The sequence below is a fragment of the Anoplophora glabripennis genome, unplaced genomic scaffold (assembly GCF_000390285.2).
Source record: "Anoplophora glabripennis isolate ALB-LARVAE unplaced genomic scaffold, Agla_2.0 scaffold1009, whole genome shotgun sequence".
NCBI lineage: Eukaryota > Metazoa > Arthropoda > Insecta > Coleoptera > Cerambycidae > Anoplophora > Anoplophora glabripennis.
The window spans coordinates 101167-122120 of record NW_019417140.1 but is presented as its reverse complement, the minus strand read 5'-3'; the positions used below and the strand labels follow the sequence as shown (position 1 = coordinate 122120).

The following is a 20954-nucleotide window of genomic DNA, read 5'->3' as shown; positions in this document are numbered from 1 at the left end:
GAAGACGAGGCGGTGTTGCATTCATGTGAATGCACTGCCGTCTCGTCAACAAGAGAGTCCATGTTGGGAGAACACTGGCCTTCAATGGTCTATATTAGAGAGACCCCCCTGAGCAACGTCACCACCTTTTTCACTGTACTAGGCTGGTTGGCGGCTCAGGTGGATTGATCTCTCTAATGGGAAGATGTACAAGGGGCCCAATGGGGCCTAAGTGCTGTAGCTTTGCTACCCTCCCCACAATTCCAGATTCCAGATTGGTTGAATAGAATCTCGTAAAAAATTACACCAATCACTAACCGGTGAAACAAAATGTCCAATCTTGATTTTATTGTTTTAATTTTAGCGAAATTTAACTGCCAACGTGAAGGAAATAAAGTTACTGTTCCAAACAAAATTACTGGTCATGTGGCTTGTAATCAATTATGAAGACTGTATTTATGTTATGGAACAGGCGACTGGACATGACTTAAAACAGTATAAAAGCAATACCAGGGGACTATGGCGCCTTAGAAGGGGGCAGATGAAAATTGTTTTTTCCAGATATCTCTAAAACTGTTTGGCAATAAAGAAAATCAAGAAAAATGACAGTGCAAATCATTGTGAAGATAATCTCTTGTACTGGTGAACCAATTCTGAGATGTGAATATTTGTTGTATGTGTGATTTTGTAAATTGAAAATAAAGATCCTTGAGATAGATTGTTTCAGAGCACTGCTTGAGAATGAACCACCGAAATTGCTATTAGTTAGTAAACTTCAAATAAATCTGTAAATGTACTTACCCCCCTCCTGTGAGGAAATTTAATGTTGGTGGGAATATCTTATCATTGAATGTGTATAATATAATAGAACTGCTACAGTTTTGATAGGGTATTCCAGAGAGAAACATATTAAAATTTGTGTCATTACACACTTCATGAATTTGCCACCATTCTTGCCCTCCAGTGCGAAGCAAGTTCAAAGTCACATTTCTGTACCGTTTAGCTTTTGTATCTAAAACAGAATAAAATAAATATATAGTCATGCTAAGGTATCTTGGTTATTATTGAAAATAGAACGTTGTGGATTGCATAAATGTTGGTCTCTTTTTTTTGAGATCAAAATAGATTTTCAATGGTTATTTTTTTTGGTTTTTGAATTGTAGACAAATTACCAAAATTTTTATTTTTTCGATGACTCCTGTAGAAACTACGTTGGACTTTTCTCTGATATGTAGGCTTTTTATTATATAGAATTTTTTCATGTAGAATCCTGTGGCATAAAGTAAATATAATCGTTTTCGGAAGGCGAAGTGGGCAATAAAACGCTGGTGAGACGAAATGTATATAATTATTTGACAGGTATAAGTGGGTGGTAGATGTCGGGCCAGTCCAAATTATACTAGGAGGGACGTCTTTAGCAATGCATGTGCTCAATTATCTCTAAATGTAAATTGCCAGGGGAAATTTTCCCATAATCAATGATAGTAAAAGCTTACTGTGTTTTATATAAAAAATTAGGTAGATATGTAAGAATTGTAAAGAGAATAATAAAGGAGAATTTAATACCCATTAAACTAGTGTGGAAACTGTATACTTAGTATTACACTAATGCAAAAAATTAAAGGGTCAAAAGAATTTCCAAAATTTTTCGATGATTTTTGATAGACTGTATTTAGGTGAAAAATGCTCATATCGGGAATTAAAAAAATTTTGAAGCTCGAAGATTCTAGTTTTTAGATCTTTCGGTTGAAATTTTTTAGGTGCGACGGTTATCATATAATTCTAAGAAATAGCGCAACAAAAAAATTGAGCAATTTTCTTTTTTCTTTCCGCAGACTTCGAAAAATTTTTTTCAGTTAAGCCATTGCATAGACCAGATAGTTTGTTTATTCAGCTTCAATTTCCTTTTTTTAAATTTCGATATGACCATTTTTCATCGAAATATCGAACTTTTAATAGAAAAGGATCCTTTTGTCGTCAATCATCGATATCTCGTCGACAAATGGTCGTACAGAGAATTGAAGGACGTTTCGAAAATTCGAATAAACTCCCTATAACATGCTGCCGCAACTTTTTGTAAACATTTTTTTTTTCATCTTTTACACGAATTTTAAAAAACAGCAAAAAAAGTTTGACTGAAACAAAGAAACAGTTTACTAGGTCGAGATGAAACTTCACCGGGTTCTTCTGGGTATATCGAACTGTAAAAGTAATGTTTAACATTAGTCATTTCGTGAATATTTCTAATTTAGCCGTCAATTTTCTAAAAAACCATAAATGATCCTTTTTTTCCTGTTTTTTAAAATTCGTGTAAAAGATAAAAAAAAATCCAAAAAGTTGTGGCAGCAAGTTATAGGAAATTTATTCCAGTTTTCGAAACGTTCTTCAATTCTCTGTACGACCATTTGTCGGCGAAATATCGATGATTGAAGATAAAAGGATCCTCTTCCATTAAAAGTCCGATATTTCGATGAAAAATGGTAGTATAGAAATTTAAAAAAGAAAATTAAAGCTGAATAAACAAGCGATCTGGTCTATGCAATGGCTTAGCTGAAAAAATTTTTTCCAAGTCCGTGGAAAAAAAAAAAGAAAATTTGCAAAAATTTTTTGTTGCGCTATTTCTTAGAATTGCATGATAACCATCGCTCCTAAAAAATTTCGGCCGAAAGATCTAAAAATTAGAATATTAGAGCTTCAAAATGCTTTTTTTTAATTCTCGATACGACCTTTTTTTCACCTAAATACAGTCTGTCAAAAATCACGTAAAAATTTCGGAAATTCTTTTGACTCTTTAATTTTTTGCATTAGTTTATAAAATTACCTAATGACACAGGGTCTATAGTTAAAAAGTAACATAGAATTCCCTGATTTTTCCAGGTGTTCCCTGACTTATAAAAAAAAGTCACTTGTAGTTCATTTTTACATACTAATTGGTGTTTACGCATTAAACTTTTTCTAGACTGGACTCAATAGTCTTTTTTTAAACCGAAAGAACCTTTTATAAAGGATTCAAAAACACAAATAGTTTTCTCTTTCCAGAACACAGCGCCGGCTTACACAAAATTTCCAGTTGCAAACATCAAATTTCTTGACTTTCATGAATACTTTTAAAATTCCCTGATTATTCCCTATTTTTTATGAAGAATAATTAATTCCCCGACTTTTTCCAGTATTCCCGGTTTTCCAAGCCGCTACAAGCCCTGTAGTATACCTGGAATTTGTTAACAGATACTTTATTTAAAATAAATCGATAGGTAACTGGATTAAAATTATTGACTTCCGATAACCGTATTAAAAATAAAACTGTGTTATGCTATAGTTTTATCAGTAGAATGAAATAGTCAGCCATATTCTTATCATGAAATGATTTGCGTTGTGCCCATATTAGTTCAATGGCATTAAACTGGCAGTGGTATGATGGTAGTCGTTGAACAGAATGACCTATTTTATAAATTAATTCGTCAGTCACATACGCTATCTTTTGAGGCTTAAATTGCTGCACAATTTGTATATTTTTAGTTTGTAGTCATTATATGATTTCATTCTTGGTTGACTGGGAATTTGGATTTTTTTCCAGAAGTCTTAAATGATATTTTGCATTATCCATGATAATAATTAATAATGATTTCTGAAGTCTCGGTAATAATTGTTCTGCCATCTACTTTTCGAATAATTCCAAATTCATATCATGGTAATCCGCACTTCTGTTTTTGGTTGAAAATATAAGACCGGCACCATCAACATATCCATCTTTATTTCCAGCATGAACAATTATGTACCGTTTACCTTCTGAGCTTTTTGTTTCACACGGATTTGACATCATCGTCATGCCATATTTGCAATGTATTACTGTCATGTTGAAAAATCCATGTTTCATTAAGGAAAACTACATCTAAGGGATTAGCACATGCAGCATTATTCATGTATTCTCTAAAAAAGTTAACCCTTTTCGATGCAATCTCTGGTCGTTCCATTACAGCCCATCTAGCATTATCTTTAGAAAAACGAAAACCTAGATCTTTTAAAATTATAATTAAGGTTGTATTTGAGACATCTATAATTTGTCTATTTAGTAGTTCTTGTCGTAGGTTTTCTCTTGTTACAAATTGTTTATTTTCTATCATGGTATAAATAACTATACGTATTGCAGATTTAAATTCATCAGGCAAATCTCGTGTTTTGGAAGCTTTTCTTTTTGCAGGGACCTAATAAAAATAAAATAAAAGCATTATATTTAGCACGTTATAATAGTAACATTTTATTACTAATAGTAAGTTCTTACAGTTGTTTCACTTGGGCCTTCGTGCCGTATTCTCGAAATTGTCTTGGAGCTTAATTGTAATGCTTCAGCTGCACAATTAATAACAGAAATATTTTCATTGAAAGTCTCTTTGTTATTTTGGAAATATTCCAAAACATATAACACAAGTTTCCTACTTTGCTCGTTAAAAACTTCACGATGAGCCATTTTCAAATTTTGTTAAAATTGTATCACAAACACACCACAACAGAAGAATCAACACATTCCTACTATTCCAAGTTCGGTTCTGTTCAACCGTCTGTTTTTGACAAGAAATACATCTTATTGGCCATCCTTCTCTAGTGCACGTAATTTCTCCGTAATGTTAGTCGTACCTTATTAAGGGGCGTACGTGAGCATGACTTAGGTATATTACAATTAAGTGGAAAGGGCTCAGAGGTATATGTCGGGTTTCACCAACGTTTTATTGACTACTTCGCCTTCCGAAAACAACTATATTTATCAACTTTTAATCATTTCAAGATAAATCAGCAACATTTTTTTATATGGAAACCTTAGTTGACTATGACCCAATTCCAGAAATATACTAAAAGGTTCCGGAGCTCTGTACGATGATGATGATTTGTCGCAGAGTTACCGTCGATCAAAGCAAAAAAATAATTTTTAACTTTGGCGATCAATTACTCTGGAAATAATGGTAGTACAGAAAATTTAAGCAGGGTTTTGAAAAGTGCAAAGTATTCTCTACAAGACGTAATTATTGGTTTTTGATAAAACAATTTTTTTCGAAGTTGGTTAGAAAAAAGGTAAAAAATTGCATAATTAGGGATATTTGAATAACTTGACATAACTTTGCAAATAATGAATAAACTAGGGATATTGACTGTAACTTTTCAACTTCAAAGTGTCATAAAGAAACCCTGATAATTACAAAACGCTGCTATTTTTTTTATTAGTGCTCGGAATGTTTAAATTTGTCGTTTTTCCTGAAAATCAATGTTACAAGTAAATATTAACTTTTTATTAATTTTTTAAAGTTAAAGTTAAACATGTTTTTTTAGCAATAATCGATATTTTCTTTATCAAAAAAACGTCCATTATTCTAAAAACAATTAAAAAAAATTTTTTTCAAAAATTATATTTTAAAAAATTTTTTTTAACGTATCCACAAGCTTCACAAACATCAAAAAAAATTTGGTTGCTTTGATGTTCCAGATCACAATTTAATATTGCGTATTGCCGTCTCGCTGTTCCTGATCACCGATCCTAAGCGATCTCACATATTAATGCACCGCGGGATATCTCGTTGCGTAATTCTTTGCCAAGTTTGTAAAAGAGTCTGGGTCAATTGATGGTCATTTTGTAATTTAATTGCGGATAGTCTTGTCGTCATCGACGCACGAGCATGTCCTAAACATGGCCAATGAAGTTCAAGTCCGGACTCATAGGTGGGTGGTTGAAAGTTATCACATTGTTGGCGTAAAGAACATTTCTTGTACATTTTTTGGTATGAAGTTGAGCATTATCCTGCATGAGAATGAAAGGATTCCTCATGCTTGTACGCATGGTTCAAGGATTTCGGTGATGTACCTTTCGGCAGTCAATGTTCCTGAAATGATTACCAAGAATGTTCTAGTACTAATGGATACACTTGCCCATACCATAACGGAATCGCCATGGCAACGACAGACGATGTCTCATTTGGCGTCGTAGTGGGGAACGTGATACCAATAATTTTACGCGGCCAGTTACGGTTTTTAATGACGGTTCAGTTATGGTATGGGCAGGCAAGGCATATCCATATATTAATTAATGTATTAATATCAGAACTCAGTTGGTAATCATTCCCATCATTGACTGCTGAACGGTACATCACCGAAATCCTTGAACCACATATCATTCCAGCATGAGGCATCATTTCATTCTCATGCAGGATAATGCAGAAAACTTTGCAATTTTCAAAACCCTTCTTGGAATTTCTGTACGATCATTATTTCCCGAGTAATTGATTGCCAAAGTCAAAAATAATTTTTTAGCTTTGATCAACGATAACTCAGCGGCAAATTATCGTATAGGGCTCCGGAACCGCTCAAATTGAAGAGAATTAAAATATCTAAACGAGCTTTATGGTGAAATTTCCAAAAAAAAATTTGAGATGTGCCCATTTAAACAAAATTGAAGGTCACTGTAAAGAAAAATAATGGAATGCTAAACAATTTTGAATGAGCAAGTGTAAAAAAAAAATGTAGAAAGAATACTGTCAAAAATGTACAGTTCAATTATTATCGGCACCTCGTGAATTACACCGTTCACAGAAAATTGAAAAACATGTATGTTTATACATACACAAAAACGTTTTAGTCAAAATTTCCAGTTTTTGTTTAATGGATTAAATATTTCTTGTTTTGTATTTTTCGAAGATGCAAAAAATTTAACAATGTGCAATAATAATACACCTATAACAAAACATGCCTTATTTGGGACAAAAAACAAATACAAATAATATAATATAGGTACAAAAAGATTATAAAAGCACATGAAAACAAAGTCCTAAAAAAACTAAAAAAACAAATAAAATTATTTGTGGTAATATTCCGGAAACAAATAAGCATTTTTTGTTTGTTTTTTAGTCATGTAATAAAGTAATTAAAATACATTTTTTAAATTTATAATTGAAATACGAGTATTACTCAGTGGAGATATGAGAGTTGTAACCTGTTTACCCTGCAAATTTGATGCCAAATCTTATGTTGAATTCAGATTTTTAAACAAAATATGACCTTTTTGTTTATTACTAAGTATATTAACATTTAGTCTTTCGGAACAAGAATGTCAGATAAAAAAGATTACAAGTGAATTTCAGTTTCTAAACAAACCACATATAAAATGACGGAAAGGGTGTAAACGTCTCATCGCATGGTTTCCAGATTTGATCCTACTGGATGTTTTTATTCTAATATTTATTCTAATGACTTATTCTTTTTACCTAATATTTCTGTTCTGAAGTTTATCCCAATGGTATCCTTTTTTTATAGTTTGTTAATTAAAACACGAATAGAATGAAAAATTAAATTAAATTTTCTATAAAATTAATATATTTTCCTACCTGGTTTGTCAAGCATAAAAAGATCAACTGGTGCTGCAGTACCTCTATTTGTTACTTTTAAAAACTTTGGCAGAATGTACTCGAACAATGTTTCTGATGTAACTTCTTGCCCTTCTAACATCTTCAATAAATTATTACGAACTTCACTGGGTATTCCATTTATACTGGCAGGAATAATAATTTCTACATTGTCTGGTATTACTCCCGAATCTTCTGGATTACTTGTTCTATGAGACACTTTATACTCTAGTCTAACCTTTAACTCGCTTGCTAAAATTAAAAATACAGTTTTAAAGTGACGTGATTATACAGTCAACAGCAGTGACTGAGGACACCATGCATCAATCACATCGAAGCTTTTGCAGAGCTACCATGGAAGCCACCACTAATAATGGCCTTAGAACCAACAATAAAAACTGAAATCAATCAAGACAGGCCCAGGGGTTCTGATAGCGAGTGTACCCCGGCAGAGCCTAATCCGAGGACAAAGAACATTTGTATCGGGCGACGACTGGGTGTACAGGGTGATTCAGTCATACTGTCATTAATTTTAACCACATATTCGCAAGACCTAATAAAGACAGAAAGACAAAAAAAATTACTTGACCTTTCAAAAGATAGGCAAATTACCCCTTAACTCCCAGTAATTCGCCATTCTATTTCTCAACGCATTTTATGACAACGAACACACAGGCGGGCTAGAGAGTGGAGCCTATTAGAATGTTGAATGAAACAGCTGTAGTACGTGAATTTTGCAATTGATTTCAAAATCAAAGTGCACCAGATTCCAATTTTATTAAGTGAATGAGGGTTTTTTCAGAAGTACTAACATATTAAATAGGTATGTACCACTACTCTTTGAAAAGCAATGTCACTTTTATAATGGAATACGAGTTTTTAATATTTTTAATTATGCCTGTACAACAAACTGAAAGATTAATACTAAAAATTCGTATTCAATTATAAATCAGTGAAAAAAATTAACAATATTAAAGTTAGAAACAGTACGGTCGGTCAAGATTCACTCTCGATGTAGGTCAGCGGTCAAGAGCGGTCCGAAAAGGGGTTCAAATAATGATTTGAAAATATTCTGTTTCAGCATAAATATACATTTTAAAATTTTTTTATTCGCGTATTCGTGTTGTACTCATTTTTCCATTAAAATTAATGATGTTATGACTGTATAGGTCACGACATAACAACCCAAAAAATCATGGTATAGTATAAATTCAATTTTTTCAATTTAGTGGGACAAATGGTGATCTGGATAATCCAAAGTCAATAACAGAATGATATAATTATGTATTTCATGTATGGATTTTTTTTATTTAAGACTTTTTCATTATGTTGTTCAAAGATACAAAAACACAATTTAAAATACTAGAACTATGAATTAATTTTGAGGAATTTTTTTGTAGATTCAAGGCTTTATTGTAAAAAATTGTGTACATTATTATTTTTCAAAATATATTGTGCATCGTTAGCCATTACTTTTTCCCATTTTTTCTGGCAGCATACCGATTGCGTTGAAAGAACAACTTATCTCTTGACACTATCGTATCTTCGCAAGACTGGAAGCACTGCTTAGTGCTTAGCAAGACCGGAATAAGTAGTAATCCGATATCTGGTGAATATGGCTGGTGGGGCAAATCATCCCATTTCAGTGTTTCTAAGTATTTTTGACTTCATGAGCAACATATGGTCGAGCGTTGTCATGTTGAAAAATTACTTTATTGTACCTTTGCTCTAAGTGCAGCTATTTTTCCTTGAATTTGGCTGAAGCAGCACATAGTACACAACATTGCTGTGCAGACTCCTAAAATGTCGATTCGATGATTACCAATCCAGATTGAAACAATATCGATATATTGGTACACTTGAAAATTTCACTATAGAAATAATGTCAAAAATCCGTCCATTCGAATCAATGTTATATTGAGGAGTCTTGGCTAGCCAAAATGATTTGCTATCTTCTTCTATCACATGTATTGACTAATGCTGTTTCTTTTCAACATTACAAATATGTTGCGGCTGGGTTTTGTTTGTTTTTACGTCTTTAACCTAACATAGTGTGAAGTGTCAAATATGTACTTGTGTACAATATAATACAACTTACTAGTTGAACATTTTTTTAAATGATACCTTTTCTGTTAACATTATCAAATAACAATAATAAGTAGCACTTATTTCATGACTAGCTCATCACTAGTTTTCATTCTACTGCCTATTTACTACTTTCTGATTGGTCGGTACATTTGACAACATTGTTCCTTGTTCTTCACTTTCATGGCTCGATCCCCTTGTGTCGAGAATACAGTATGAATTTTGTGATAGAACAGTAGTACAGCGAAATGAGGGAATGTTCCCCAAGGAGCATTCTATTCTCTCACCGTCAAGAATCGAGCTCCTGAATACCATGTTAGACAGAAATAAAAAATATCGATCAGTTGGCTAAACTGCATATTTATTATTTCTTAACGTAGTGGTATATCACATTACCCCAAATTTGTCGAATTTATCCGAGGACTATATCTATGTGTTCAAAAGTACAAATTTAGATTTCGAGCCACAGGGATCAAGATTTCAGGAGTCCCGCCACTGGTCATACCAAATAAATGAGCTTTGAATCATGAATATTCGGCCTTGCCGTCGATGTTGATGCGAGTTTCTACACTTACGATTATCGTGGTGTATTTTTTTTCATCACCAGAGACAATACAACGCAAAAAACTTTTCCTTTTTTGTAGTTGAAGCAATTGTCACACGTGAAAAATCACCCTCAACATTGTAACTAACCTTTATTAATTTATCCGTTTAGTACCCGATGAACTATTATCTTTTCCTATGTTAGTAATGTAAGCATTGAACTCTGTATTTATTGTGGGTCCGCGTACTAACATCCGACGAACCGTTAATCTACGTCACAAACCGGCTATAAAAGGCCGACCTCCGGCACATGAGAGGCAGTAGTGTTGATCGGCAATATCCTCAACACGAAGTAAGTCCGCCTTCCCCCTTGGTATCGGTAACATTCCTACCAAGGTACCTTTCTCACTATCCGTCCATCTGAGAGCAGAGCGTCGGCCATTTCCCGCCTGTTCTCGGTACTTCCCTATCTCGCTGTCCAGGAACAGAGCGTCGGCCATTTTTCCGCCTGTTCTTGAAATCCGGTTTTCCCTGAAACTCCGAGGGTTGGTCCCCGTCCCTCTCGGAGTTCCTTACCCGTCGTTTTCTCGAACAACCGCCAACCTGAGTCGAACACCGAAGTGAGGGAAAAGTAGTTTTCCATTTTCCAAAGGTTCACCGGATGATAGTACCGACCACCACCGATTTGTCAGTGGTGAATTTATTTATTTATTTGTTTGCTTTAAATAAATGGGAGTACATCTATTGGGAAAAGTGGTTTCTTTCTAATCAAGACCCCTGGTGTATCTTTTCTCCACTGTTGTTACCCGGACGGCGACTTTTTGTGAGACATCCGGGTCTCACACTGAAAGTTCGTCACAACATTTCTCCGCTTCAATTCATATGATCAATTTCCTTGGTTTTGAATCATATTTAAACGTTTGGAAACTGTTGTGTGATCAACATTCAACGATTCAGCAAGTTTATCTTCCCTTTGACATGAATCTAGGTTGAACCGAATTAAACAGGAAAAATAAAACTTCCTGCAAATGGTGTTTTCTTGGCTCGTAATTCAACACCTTCGGAAGTGAGAAAAAAAATGTTATTTACACTTCAGCAAAATGACATTAAAAAGTGTAGCCTAATGGCAGAGCTTTGACATGAATATAGTTACAGAAGTATCTGAGGTGGTACAGTATAAGTTATGCCATCTATTATAAATTCCTCAAAATCAATTCCCAGCCCTAGTAAATATTCTTTGTTTCATGTAAAATTTAAAGAAAATATGTAAAGTAATATATCTAATTTAGGTATTAATAGCCTACGAGCAATCAAGTCATCAATCGTATAGTGATAGTGTATACAGTGTTTCAGTTCGAGTGAATCGATGAATCGAATCTTCANTAGTAAATATTCTTTGTTTCATGTAAAATTTAAAGAAAATATGTAAATATATCTAATTTAGGTACTAATAGCCTACGAGCAATCAAGTCATCAATCGTATAGTGATAGTGTATACAGTGTTTCAGTTCGAGTGAATCGATGAATCGAATCTTCACTGTACAGGGCTGTATTGGTCGGTTTTTAGTCATATTAATGAAATCTTTGGTATGCTTATAATAGTCTAAGAGACCGTGATCGCCAGACCTTCCTCATAATATAAAAGCTGGAAGTTTCTCTGTGCATGTCCCTAACAGAGATAAGAACGGTCTGCGACTATGGAGTTTGGATCATTATAGCTTTGGCAGGTAACAGGTAGTAAATACAGTGTAGGAAAGTACTGATGGTCTATCAGAAGTTACGTGAGAGCGATAAAGTAAGCCATAGAAATCCATGTGATAGACAAGGATGGCTATAATGAAGGNGCAAGTAATTTTAGGTGGGGTCCGGATACTTTTGAAAATTTTTAACGAGGTCCAGAAAAAAATTCATATTTCTTATTTTTTTATTTTAATTTGGACTCAAATTTAATCTGCTTACTAATTAAGAATTCAAAACACTCACACAATTGTAAAATACTAGAAAAAATGATAAGATTGGCACTTAAACGTAAAAAACATTTTTTAAATAATTTATTTGAATAATTTACACTTTCAAAACATTTTTGGCAGTCCAGTATTTTTCCTTCCGCGGTCCGGACCTGGACCGCGGTCCGCCAGTTGCCGGCCCTTGTTCTAGATGGTGCTGTAAAAGTGGTATTCATTTTAATCAAATTTTCTTCAAAGATTTTCTCCAATGAATCAGTATATAATTCATGTAAATAGACACATAACAGCCCCCTTTCTTGATTACATCCTCCACTCTGATGGTACTGAATTCATTAAAAACTATTTGGTGGTACTCTCGATGATGATGCCAATCACTTTTACTGGATGTTTTATTATTAAAATTTACTTTACATTCAGTATGATATATTTTTGGTCCGGAAAAATTTTCCAATTTATTTAACAACTCGTTATACTTTTCTTGACCTTCTATGTTAGGTACTATACAAGATTTAAATTGGTATATGTCAGCTTCATGAAGTGGAAGCATTTTTGATCCTAATTGTTTCTTTTTTCTATTACAGAATAAACAAACAATTTTATATACATATCAAGAGCATTGCTTTCGGTCAGAATATTTACTTCCGAAGTTGAATCATTATTTTCATTAACTTCTAGTTCAGGAATGTCAACATTTACTTGAGAAGTTGTAGGTTGTGGTTCTATTGACTGAGGAATTAAAGTTGGTTGCGAAATTCGTAAAAAATCTATATATTATAAAAACTCTGAACGGAGTTTGCAATTTTATACACATTTGCTAATTGTTACCTGCTAAAGCCACAATGATACACACTACATAGTCACAGATTATTCCTACCTCTGTTGGGGACATGCGCAGAGACACTTTTATATTATGAGGAAGGTCTGGCGATCACGGGCTCTTGCTCTATAATAAATTGACCCAAATTTGGTGTAGTGTTAACATTTACACATGTGCATAATTTATTGTAAAATTTGTAAAATTTTCAAATTTTTGTAGGTCGGTGGCATAGGAATGGGTAGTAAAGCAGGATTTTTTTACCCCAACTTTTACGCCAATGTCCTAATAATCATTTGAGATTCATTTTTAGATTCCGTGAACAATTCTACATAAAAAATGTATACTTATTGAAAATCAGTAGTGTATCGTTTTACGGAAAATCTCAATTGAATGAAAAACCGTTCTTCGGATCTAAGAAATTTAGTTACTTAAGGATAAGAAATAAATTTTAAATTAATATTATAATGTCAGGTGTTAACTTAGAATTAAAAATAATATTATGTCTATGGGGGTGCAATTGAATATGCGCAACAAAAAAATGAGTTCATAGAGGGAAGTCACCATCGGAATTCATCACATTAGGATTGCAATAAATAAAACATAAGGGATTATATTTAGAATTTACCAGTAGTCTCGCCAATGTAGAGACATATTACTTAATATTGTTTTGAATAATAAGTTAATATGTGACGTAATAATATTAATTTAAAAATTATTTCCTATCCTTAACACGTTGACTGCGGTACATACCTCGGGGGGTATNCATTATAGCCATCCTTCTCTATCGCATGGATTTCTATGGCTTACTTTATCGCTCTCACGTAACTTCTGATAGACCATCGGTACTTTCCTACACTGTATGTATTGCTACCCAAAATCGTCAAAACATTTAAAATGGTACTGATTATTATTCAAAACCCCCAATATATTTAATTTCAGTGTACAATTACGAGTTTGTAGGAGGTACATTTTCCATATCATCAACCCTTGATTGCAGATCACTCGTCATTTTTGGTTGGCTACAAAAGTTCTTCTTTTTCTTTTCTGTGGTGAATTTTCTTCTTTATTTGGAACCGGTGCTTCAGATATTTAAGATTTTTCGGTAGTATTTGACTCGCTGTTTTGGTAAATAATTCCTACCGTGTCGTGTAGAGTATCCTTTCCACTCGTACTTTCCACAAAACAGTCAAAATTATCGTATGTCACATCAACAAAAAGTTTTCTGGGCATAAACTAGACTTTTCTGTTTCTAGTTCTTCAATGCCTTGATAACTTATACAGTGTCCATATATATCTATTAATAACGTCAATAATTTTTCTACTGCTTGTTAAGCTCTTTAAAGTCATACCCAATATAATGTGCTTTGAAGTCTTGACCATTTTGTCCTCCATTAATTATATCTTGACAATAAGAATGAACTTCACAAACACATTTTAAGCTATTTTTCCGTTTTTGATTACATCCACTAAGAAGAGTAAAGTCCTCCTGATATTAAATGCTGTTCTGAAATGCGCATGCTCGGGAAGAATAACCTCATACGCAGGTGAGATCTTGTTGATATATCATCGCTGTCNTTAACACGTTGACTGCGGTACATACCTCGGGGGGTATGTACTCATTATAAAAAATATGCGAATCTCAATAATCACATTTTTACTGTATCTTGTGGAAGTTGCAGAATCTGTAGTTTTTAGAAATAATGATTTTTCTATTATTTTCTTTTCAAAACTCTTTGCGAATGAAAACGTTAGTATCCTAGGATATATAGTTACAGATACATGCAAGTTTATAGCAATAATTGTGTTATTTTTAATTTTATAGGGTCAAATGTAAAAAAAATTACATATCCCCAGGGATATGTACCGCACACAGAAGTTTTGTTACATATCCCTGAAGATATGTATCGCAGTCAAGGACAAAGTACATTGAGATTATCTTGCAGTCAACGTGTTAAGAAACTAAATTTCTTAGATCAGAAGGACGGTCTTCCATTCAACTGAGATTTTCGGTAAAACGATACACTATACCAATTTTTAACAAGTGTACCTTTTTTATGTAGAATAGACTCTTTTAGTGTAACGTCACATATTTAGGCAACCCGCAACAAATTATGATAATTGAAATTGTACAGACCGAATCTGACCCTTGTGTACTATTTACATACAATTTCAAATTAACTTGTTTTTACAAGGATTTAGAAATATTTAAGAACAACCAACACGTGTTTCGTACAATAGATACACTACTGTGCTTAAAACTTACAAAAAACTATATAAAATAATATTCTTAAATTTAAATAAAGTAAAAATTTAACATTAGCCGTGTTATTCCTAACGCGCATGCTCGGGAAGAATAACCTCATACGCAGGTGAGATCTTGTTGATATATCATCGCTGTCATCATTAGTGTATTTTCTCTTCTTCTGTTTAATCTTGGCATTTTCTAGTTCTACCAAGTATTTGTTTATTGCTTTTCTTGGTGTTTTTTGTTCTAGTGGTTTATTATAGACATACTCTTAACCAGAACTAAACTTTTCTTGAATGGTATCCTGTTGCGAGGCTACTTCGCTTACTTGAAATTATCTTTAATGTGCATCCTCAGTAACATTGATATAATTTTAATTTATTAATTACTCTAAAAGTCAATATTGTTTTATAAATTTAGAATAGAATAGAAACTTTATTGACACTGTCATATACAAAAACTGTACATTTTTTGTCACAACTATTACACTAAAAGGGGACATTAATATTAAACAGTAATGAAAGAAATAAAATCATCAAGACTATAAAAACATTGCTCTAATAAAAATTTTTTAATGAACTTGTGGAAACTTCTCCGAGACATCGTCCTAAATTTCAAATTTTTAAAATGATTACTTAATCTATTATAAAGCTGAATCTGGATCTTGTTTCTCTTAGTATTAATTCTAGAAAAGGGTTCCACAAGATTTAGTGCCTGTCTAGTATTGTGATCGTGAATGGATGAGTGAGTGGCCAGATTATTATAAATTTAAAAATATAAATTCTATAATTCTATTAGTTTGTCACTTGGGGTTTGAAACTTTTTAAATATTTCTAATATTGCCAGAATATCGGGATATTTAAGGTCATGACAAAAAAGACAATTTTTGGCACACGTCCAAAGTACATAAGGTTGAAAATCGATCTACTGAGAAATTCTTCATGACAATATGTACTATAGGGTTGCATTTGGTGTATGTGACGTCACTACTAATAATGTCTATTGTTCATGGAATTTAAAAATGAATCCCAAATGATTATTAGGACATTGGCCTAGAAGTTGGGGTAAAAAAATCCCGCTTTACTACACATTCCTATGCCACTGACCTACATTTGTAAATTTTACAGTAAATTATGCACATGTGCAAATGTTAACACTACACCAAATTTGACTCAATTTGCTATAACCATACTATAGATTTCATAAATATGATTTAAAAAACCGACCCTGTACAGCGAAAAATTGTGAGACTTAGACCCTTGCTTTATAAAACAATAATTCTGAATTGTTTATTGTGTTCTATTTGTGGTTAAAGTTTGATTCACTAGAACTGAAACACCCTGTATAACTATAGTTTTATACTGAATAACAAATCAATATACATAATTCTGCTGAGACACAGTAGATGTAATAAAAGTTGATTGTATTTCTGTAAAATCATCAGCCAAGTCAATTGTCTGTGCTACATGCAAATAACTCGGTGGATTACAAAATGTGTAGGCTTTGTCGCACATGAAGGATGTTGTAATCAATTCATTCCCCCGCGACCATGTTCTTATAAATGGCCAAACCTGGATAATAGAGAGATGAGATCCAACTCATCAAGGCTTAGATAATCTAGTTTATACAGTACTTTGAATTGTCTAATTGATTTCAAGTTTGGTATTTGGTAAATAAAAGGACCCTTGATTCTAAGAAAATAGCTGCAATGTTACTAGGTTGACACTTTTTCAGATCTAATAGAAAACTTTAAAATGTTGAAATAAATGTTTGTTACGAGTTTAACACATGTCTTAAATCTGTAAGAAAATAACATACAGGGTATTATAATGTATGCCTCCAATTATCTAAATTGCACTATTCAATACAAAAATCGTTTTTAAGATTTTTGTTGCTTGTGAAGTCTTGATTGCTAAGGATTTCGAGTAAAAATATAAAAATCTTCAGCATTAAATGTGCTGAAATACAAAATGTTCGATTTATTTGAACAGGTGAAATACTAAAAAAAAAAAAATATTAAAACACATTTTCTACAGGCATAGTATGCTAAGTAGAATTTTAACTTTTCTTATTCACTCTGTCTTAATTTTATGTTCAAATATGGAAACAAAATTCTCACACTTTGTATTTCAAGCTTCAATTTGGCAATAAAGCTATGTGGTATTCTAATAATTTCTAATGTTAACTATATAAATAGTGGCATGTAGATATTTTGCAAGCAGATATCAAATTTTTTGATAACTTACTAGAATTTATTTCTGCTACCATTCTTTTTCGATCAGGTGGAGATATGCTCCAAATATTTGCCGAATCAACACTTAATTTTACTGCAGCAATATCAGCAGCTTCATAATTTGATAAAAATGTTTGAGATGCTTTGTAATCACTATACTGTCCCATAAATTTAATCAAATCTCCTTCTTTGAATCTGTAAATAAGTAGCTAATATTAATATATTATTAATTTTTTTACTTACTTTCTAAACATAATTAAAAACAGTTGTATTTTATAGACTGATCAAAATAACTCATTTAGAGGGAAAAAAAAGAAAATTGTTACCTGGACTTTTATAAGTGGAAATGGTAAAGGGGCTTAGGATAAACGAAAAAAAAATAAATGCGTGAGCAGGGGCGGCGGAGGGTTGATTTGGGGGGTTGAAAAGTTATGAAAAATTGTATCATTGGGATTTCTGGCGAAAGTTGACGTCAAACAAAAAAGTATCCAATACAAAAGTTGTAGATCATGCAAAAATCTACAACTTTTGTAGAGGTCACTTTTTAACATAACCTCAAAATTTCCGAGAAAAATGCGAAAAACAGGTTTTTTTCTGATTTTTCGTTTTTTATTTCTCATTTCCGCAAAAATAATTTAATTTTGACGAAACTTGGTGAAAGTATACCTTTCTCTGTCTTAAATAACCTCAAATTTTTTTAGATAAAAAAATCAAGAAGTTTCTGAGATATTCATTTTTTTCGGCCTGAAACACTTTTTTTTCAAAGAAAAATTCTACTTAAAAAAATCATCGTACAGAGTTCTGCCGGTAATCATTTTTTTCGTTTTGACATATACTTTTTGGTGAAATAAAAAAATTTGTAATCACAGTTCAAAAACATGCTCAAAAATGCAAAAAAGTAAAAAATGACTTGCAGCAATGAATTTTTCAGTAATTGTTGATAATTTGTTTAAATTTAAAAAAAATCAAAAACTGATTACACCATTCAATTGTACGGAAAAAATACAAAAAAAACTGTCTCATTGTTTGACCCAAAACTATTTTTGTACAGTATTGCTATAAACATAAGTCGAATAGTGAATAAATAAAATAAATAATAATTTTTTTTCCGTAGGATCGATTAGTGTACTTATTTTTTTTAAAGTTTGATGAATTCATAGATATACAGTGTGTCCAAGATAAGGATGGGATAGCATTAGGATCTAGGAAACGGTAAGAGATACGGGGTGGCTCAGATTAGAAAAAAGTTGTGTTTTTTTATACCTAACAATATGCTGTTTAGAAAGTTTTAAAATTCCGGGTAGTTCCGGAGATATCCGGAAAAACCCGAAATTTTGCAAAATTGTTTAATTTTTTCTGGCTTTATTTGAAAACGAATTTTAAAATAAATTACATATTTACAATGCCACTTTTTTCGCTCTATACAATGGCGTCAACATTTTTGCAATCCGACGTTTCGTCTTCGAGGGGCCATCATCGGGTTAATTTTTTTAAATACGTCGCTGCTATTTTTATGACAAAATCTAGTCATTTTTAATTCTGAATTAGAGGATATTACTATTGTAATCGCTTAAAAAGTTTTTAGCTTGTTTTAGCTATAATTTAAAATTTTTCCTGAGTACGGCTCTGAACGCTTTCAAAATATCTATTGGATGAAGTCATAACAGTATAAAAGTCAATACCGCACAAAATATCCAACAATTTTTTACTACTGTTAGCAATACTAATTAGAAATAATAAAATATTTCATAAATTCGTATTATTTTTTTATTATGTACAACTTTTTAAATTATGGATTAAAAAAATTGTTGGATATTTTATGCTGTATTGACTTTTATTCTCTCCTTTCTCTCTCTCTCTCTCTCTCCCTCTCTCTCCTCCAATAGAATAGACAGGTAAGTATTTTGAAAGCGTTCAGAGCCGTACTCAGGAAAAATTTTTAATTATAGCTAAAAACCTGTTTAATTACAATAGTAATATCATTTAATGCAGAATTAAAAATGACTAGATTTTGTCATAAAAATAGCAGCGATATATTTAAAAAAATTAATCTGATGATGGCCCGTCGAAGACAAAACGTGGGATTGCAAAAATGTTGACGCCATTGGATAGAGCAAAAAAAGTGGCAATGTAAATAATATGCAATTTATTTAAAATTCGTTTTCAAATAAAGCCAGAAAAAAAATTAAACGATTTTGCAAAATTTCGGGTTTTCGGATTTCGCGTCAGCAGTAGACTTTGCAGTTAATACTTTATATTGCTAAAATCTCAAATCATCCTGAGATAATTTATCATTTGTGCATTTGTAATTCGACTTAGATATTTATAGCAATACTATACAAAAATAAAGTTTTGGGTCAAACAATGAGACAGTTTTTTTTTTATTTTTTCCCGTAGAATTGAATGGTGTAATCAGTTTTTGAACGTTTTTTAATTTAAACAAATTATCAACAATAACTGAAAAATTCATTGTTGCGTCATTTTTTATTTTTTTGCATTTTTGAGCATGTTTTTGAAATGTTATTACAGATTTTTTTATTTCACCAAAAAGTATATGTCAAGACGAAAAAAATGATTACCAGCAGAACTCTGTACGATGATTTTTTTACATTGCGGAGTAGCGCTGGATCAGATTGACTTGCCCTTTTTCAATCCAGAAGTTCATGATGCTCAGAATTGGATAAAACAAGTGGAGGAAATTAAATTAGAATTCATGTGGTCTGATCTGCAGGTATTGGTAAGAGTTGGCCGATTCATAATTAATGAAGCGAAGATTTGGTTTAATAGTTTGACTCCAACTGTGCGTAATTAGAATAATTTTAAAATCGATTTCTCGGAGGTATTTCCTCCAAAGAAAATCTTAGGACGTTTGCTGTATGAAGCGTCCGTGTGTAACAGTAGCTCTTTTAATGCTTATACCACTTATGCTCACTTTTAAAAAATTTGCGTTCAAATTGGAGTACATCAGACTTAAATGAATTGATTATATATGGAATTAAAGAACACAAAATCCAAGAATCAATTTCGATGCGTAATTTCGATTCTATTGCAGACTTGCTTTCCAATTTAGGCACTTTAAGTAAACAAACTCTAGATTATGGGGTAATGATGAAATATGATACTGAAACACTGAGTGTGAAGCGACCTAGATTAGAACGGTTGGCAGGGATGAATAAGCTGAATTGTTTTTGTTGTGGTTGCATGGGTCACGTCCAGCGGTATAGTCCATTAAATAAATCGTCAAAACAGTTTCCATCGCAAACCGCGATTAAGAATTGAGTAATAAATTTCACTACTTATTCAGATAACTCTATGCACTTCACGCTTTTACGGTACGAAAAGACTATAGTGTTGACAAATGTTATAATAAATAAATAGTGATGTGAGTGAAAATATATAACAAATTGATATATATCAGTTTTTGATACATATCAGCTATTATATATATGTTAATAGCTGATATATATCAATTTTCCCGCCATTTCATCAACAAAGCCAAATTTCAAACATAACCTTACATTTTAAAACTAAAAACTTGTGGTGTGGTAGGCTTGAGTTGGACTGTAGTAGCTCTTGGGTACCTGGAATATCTCCGTCAAAAATGAATATAAAAATCTGAAATTTTAGGGGTGTACTATAGATGGGAAGAACTAAGAGCGCACGTAATTTCAAGTCACCCCTTCCACCCTAGGGGGTGACG

General features: G+C 32.4%; 1 protein-coding gene across 6 annotated transcripts in view; it reads right to left on the bottom strand.

The window, feature by feature from the left end:
• LOC108913781 (piezo-type mechanosensitive ion channel component) overlaps positions 1-20954 on the bottom strand; it is a gene marked incomplete at its 5' end in the record, with an annotated part of 120390 nt that overhangs the window by 2904 nt on the left and 96532 nt on the right. For all 6 annotated transcript variants that reach the window (XM_018719402.1, XM_018719406.1, XM_018719408.1 and 3 more), the window contains 3 exon segments: positions 781-991; positions 7347-7616; positions 17268-17449. In XM_018719402.1, the coding sequence (XP_018574918.1) occupies positions 781-991; positions 7347-7616; positions 17268-17449 (663 nt within the window).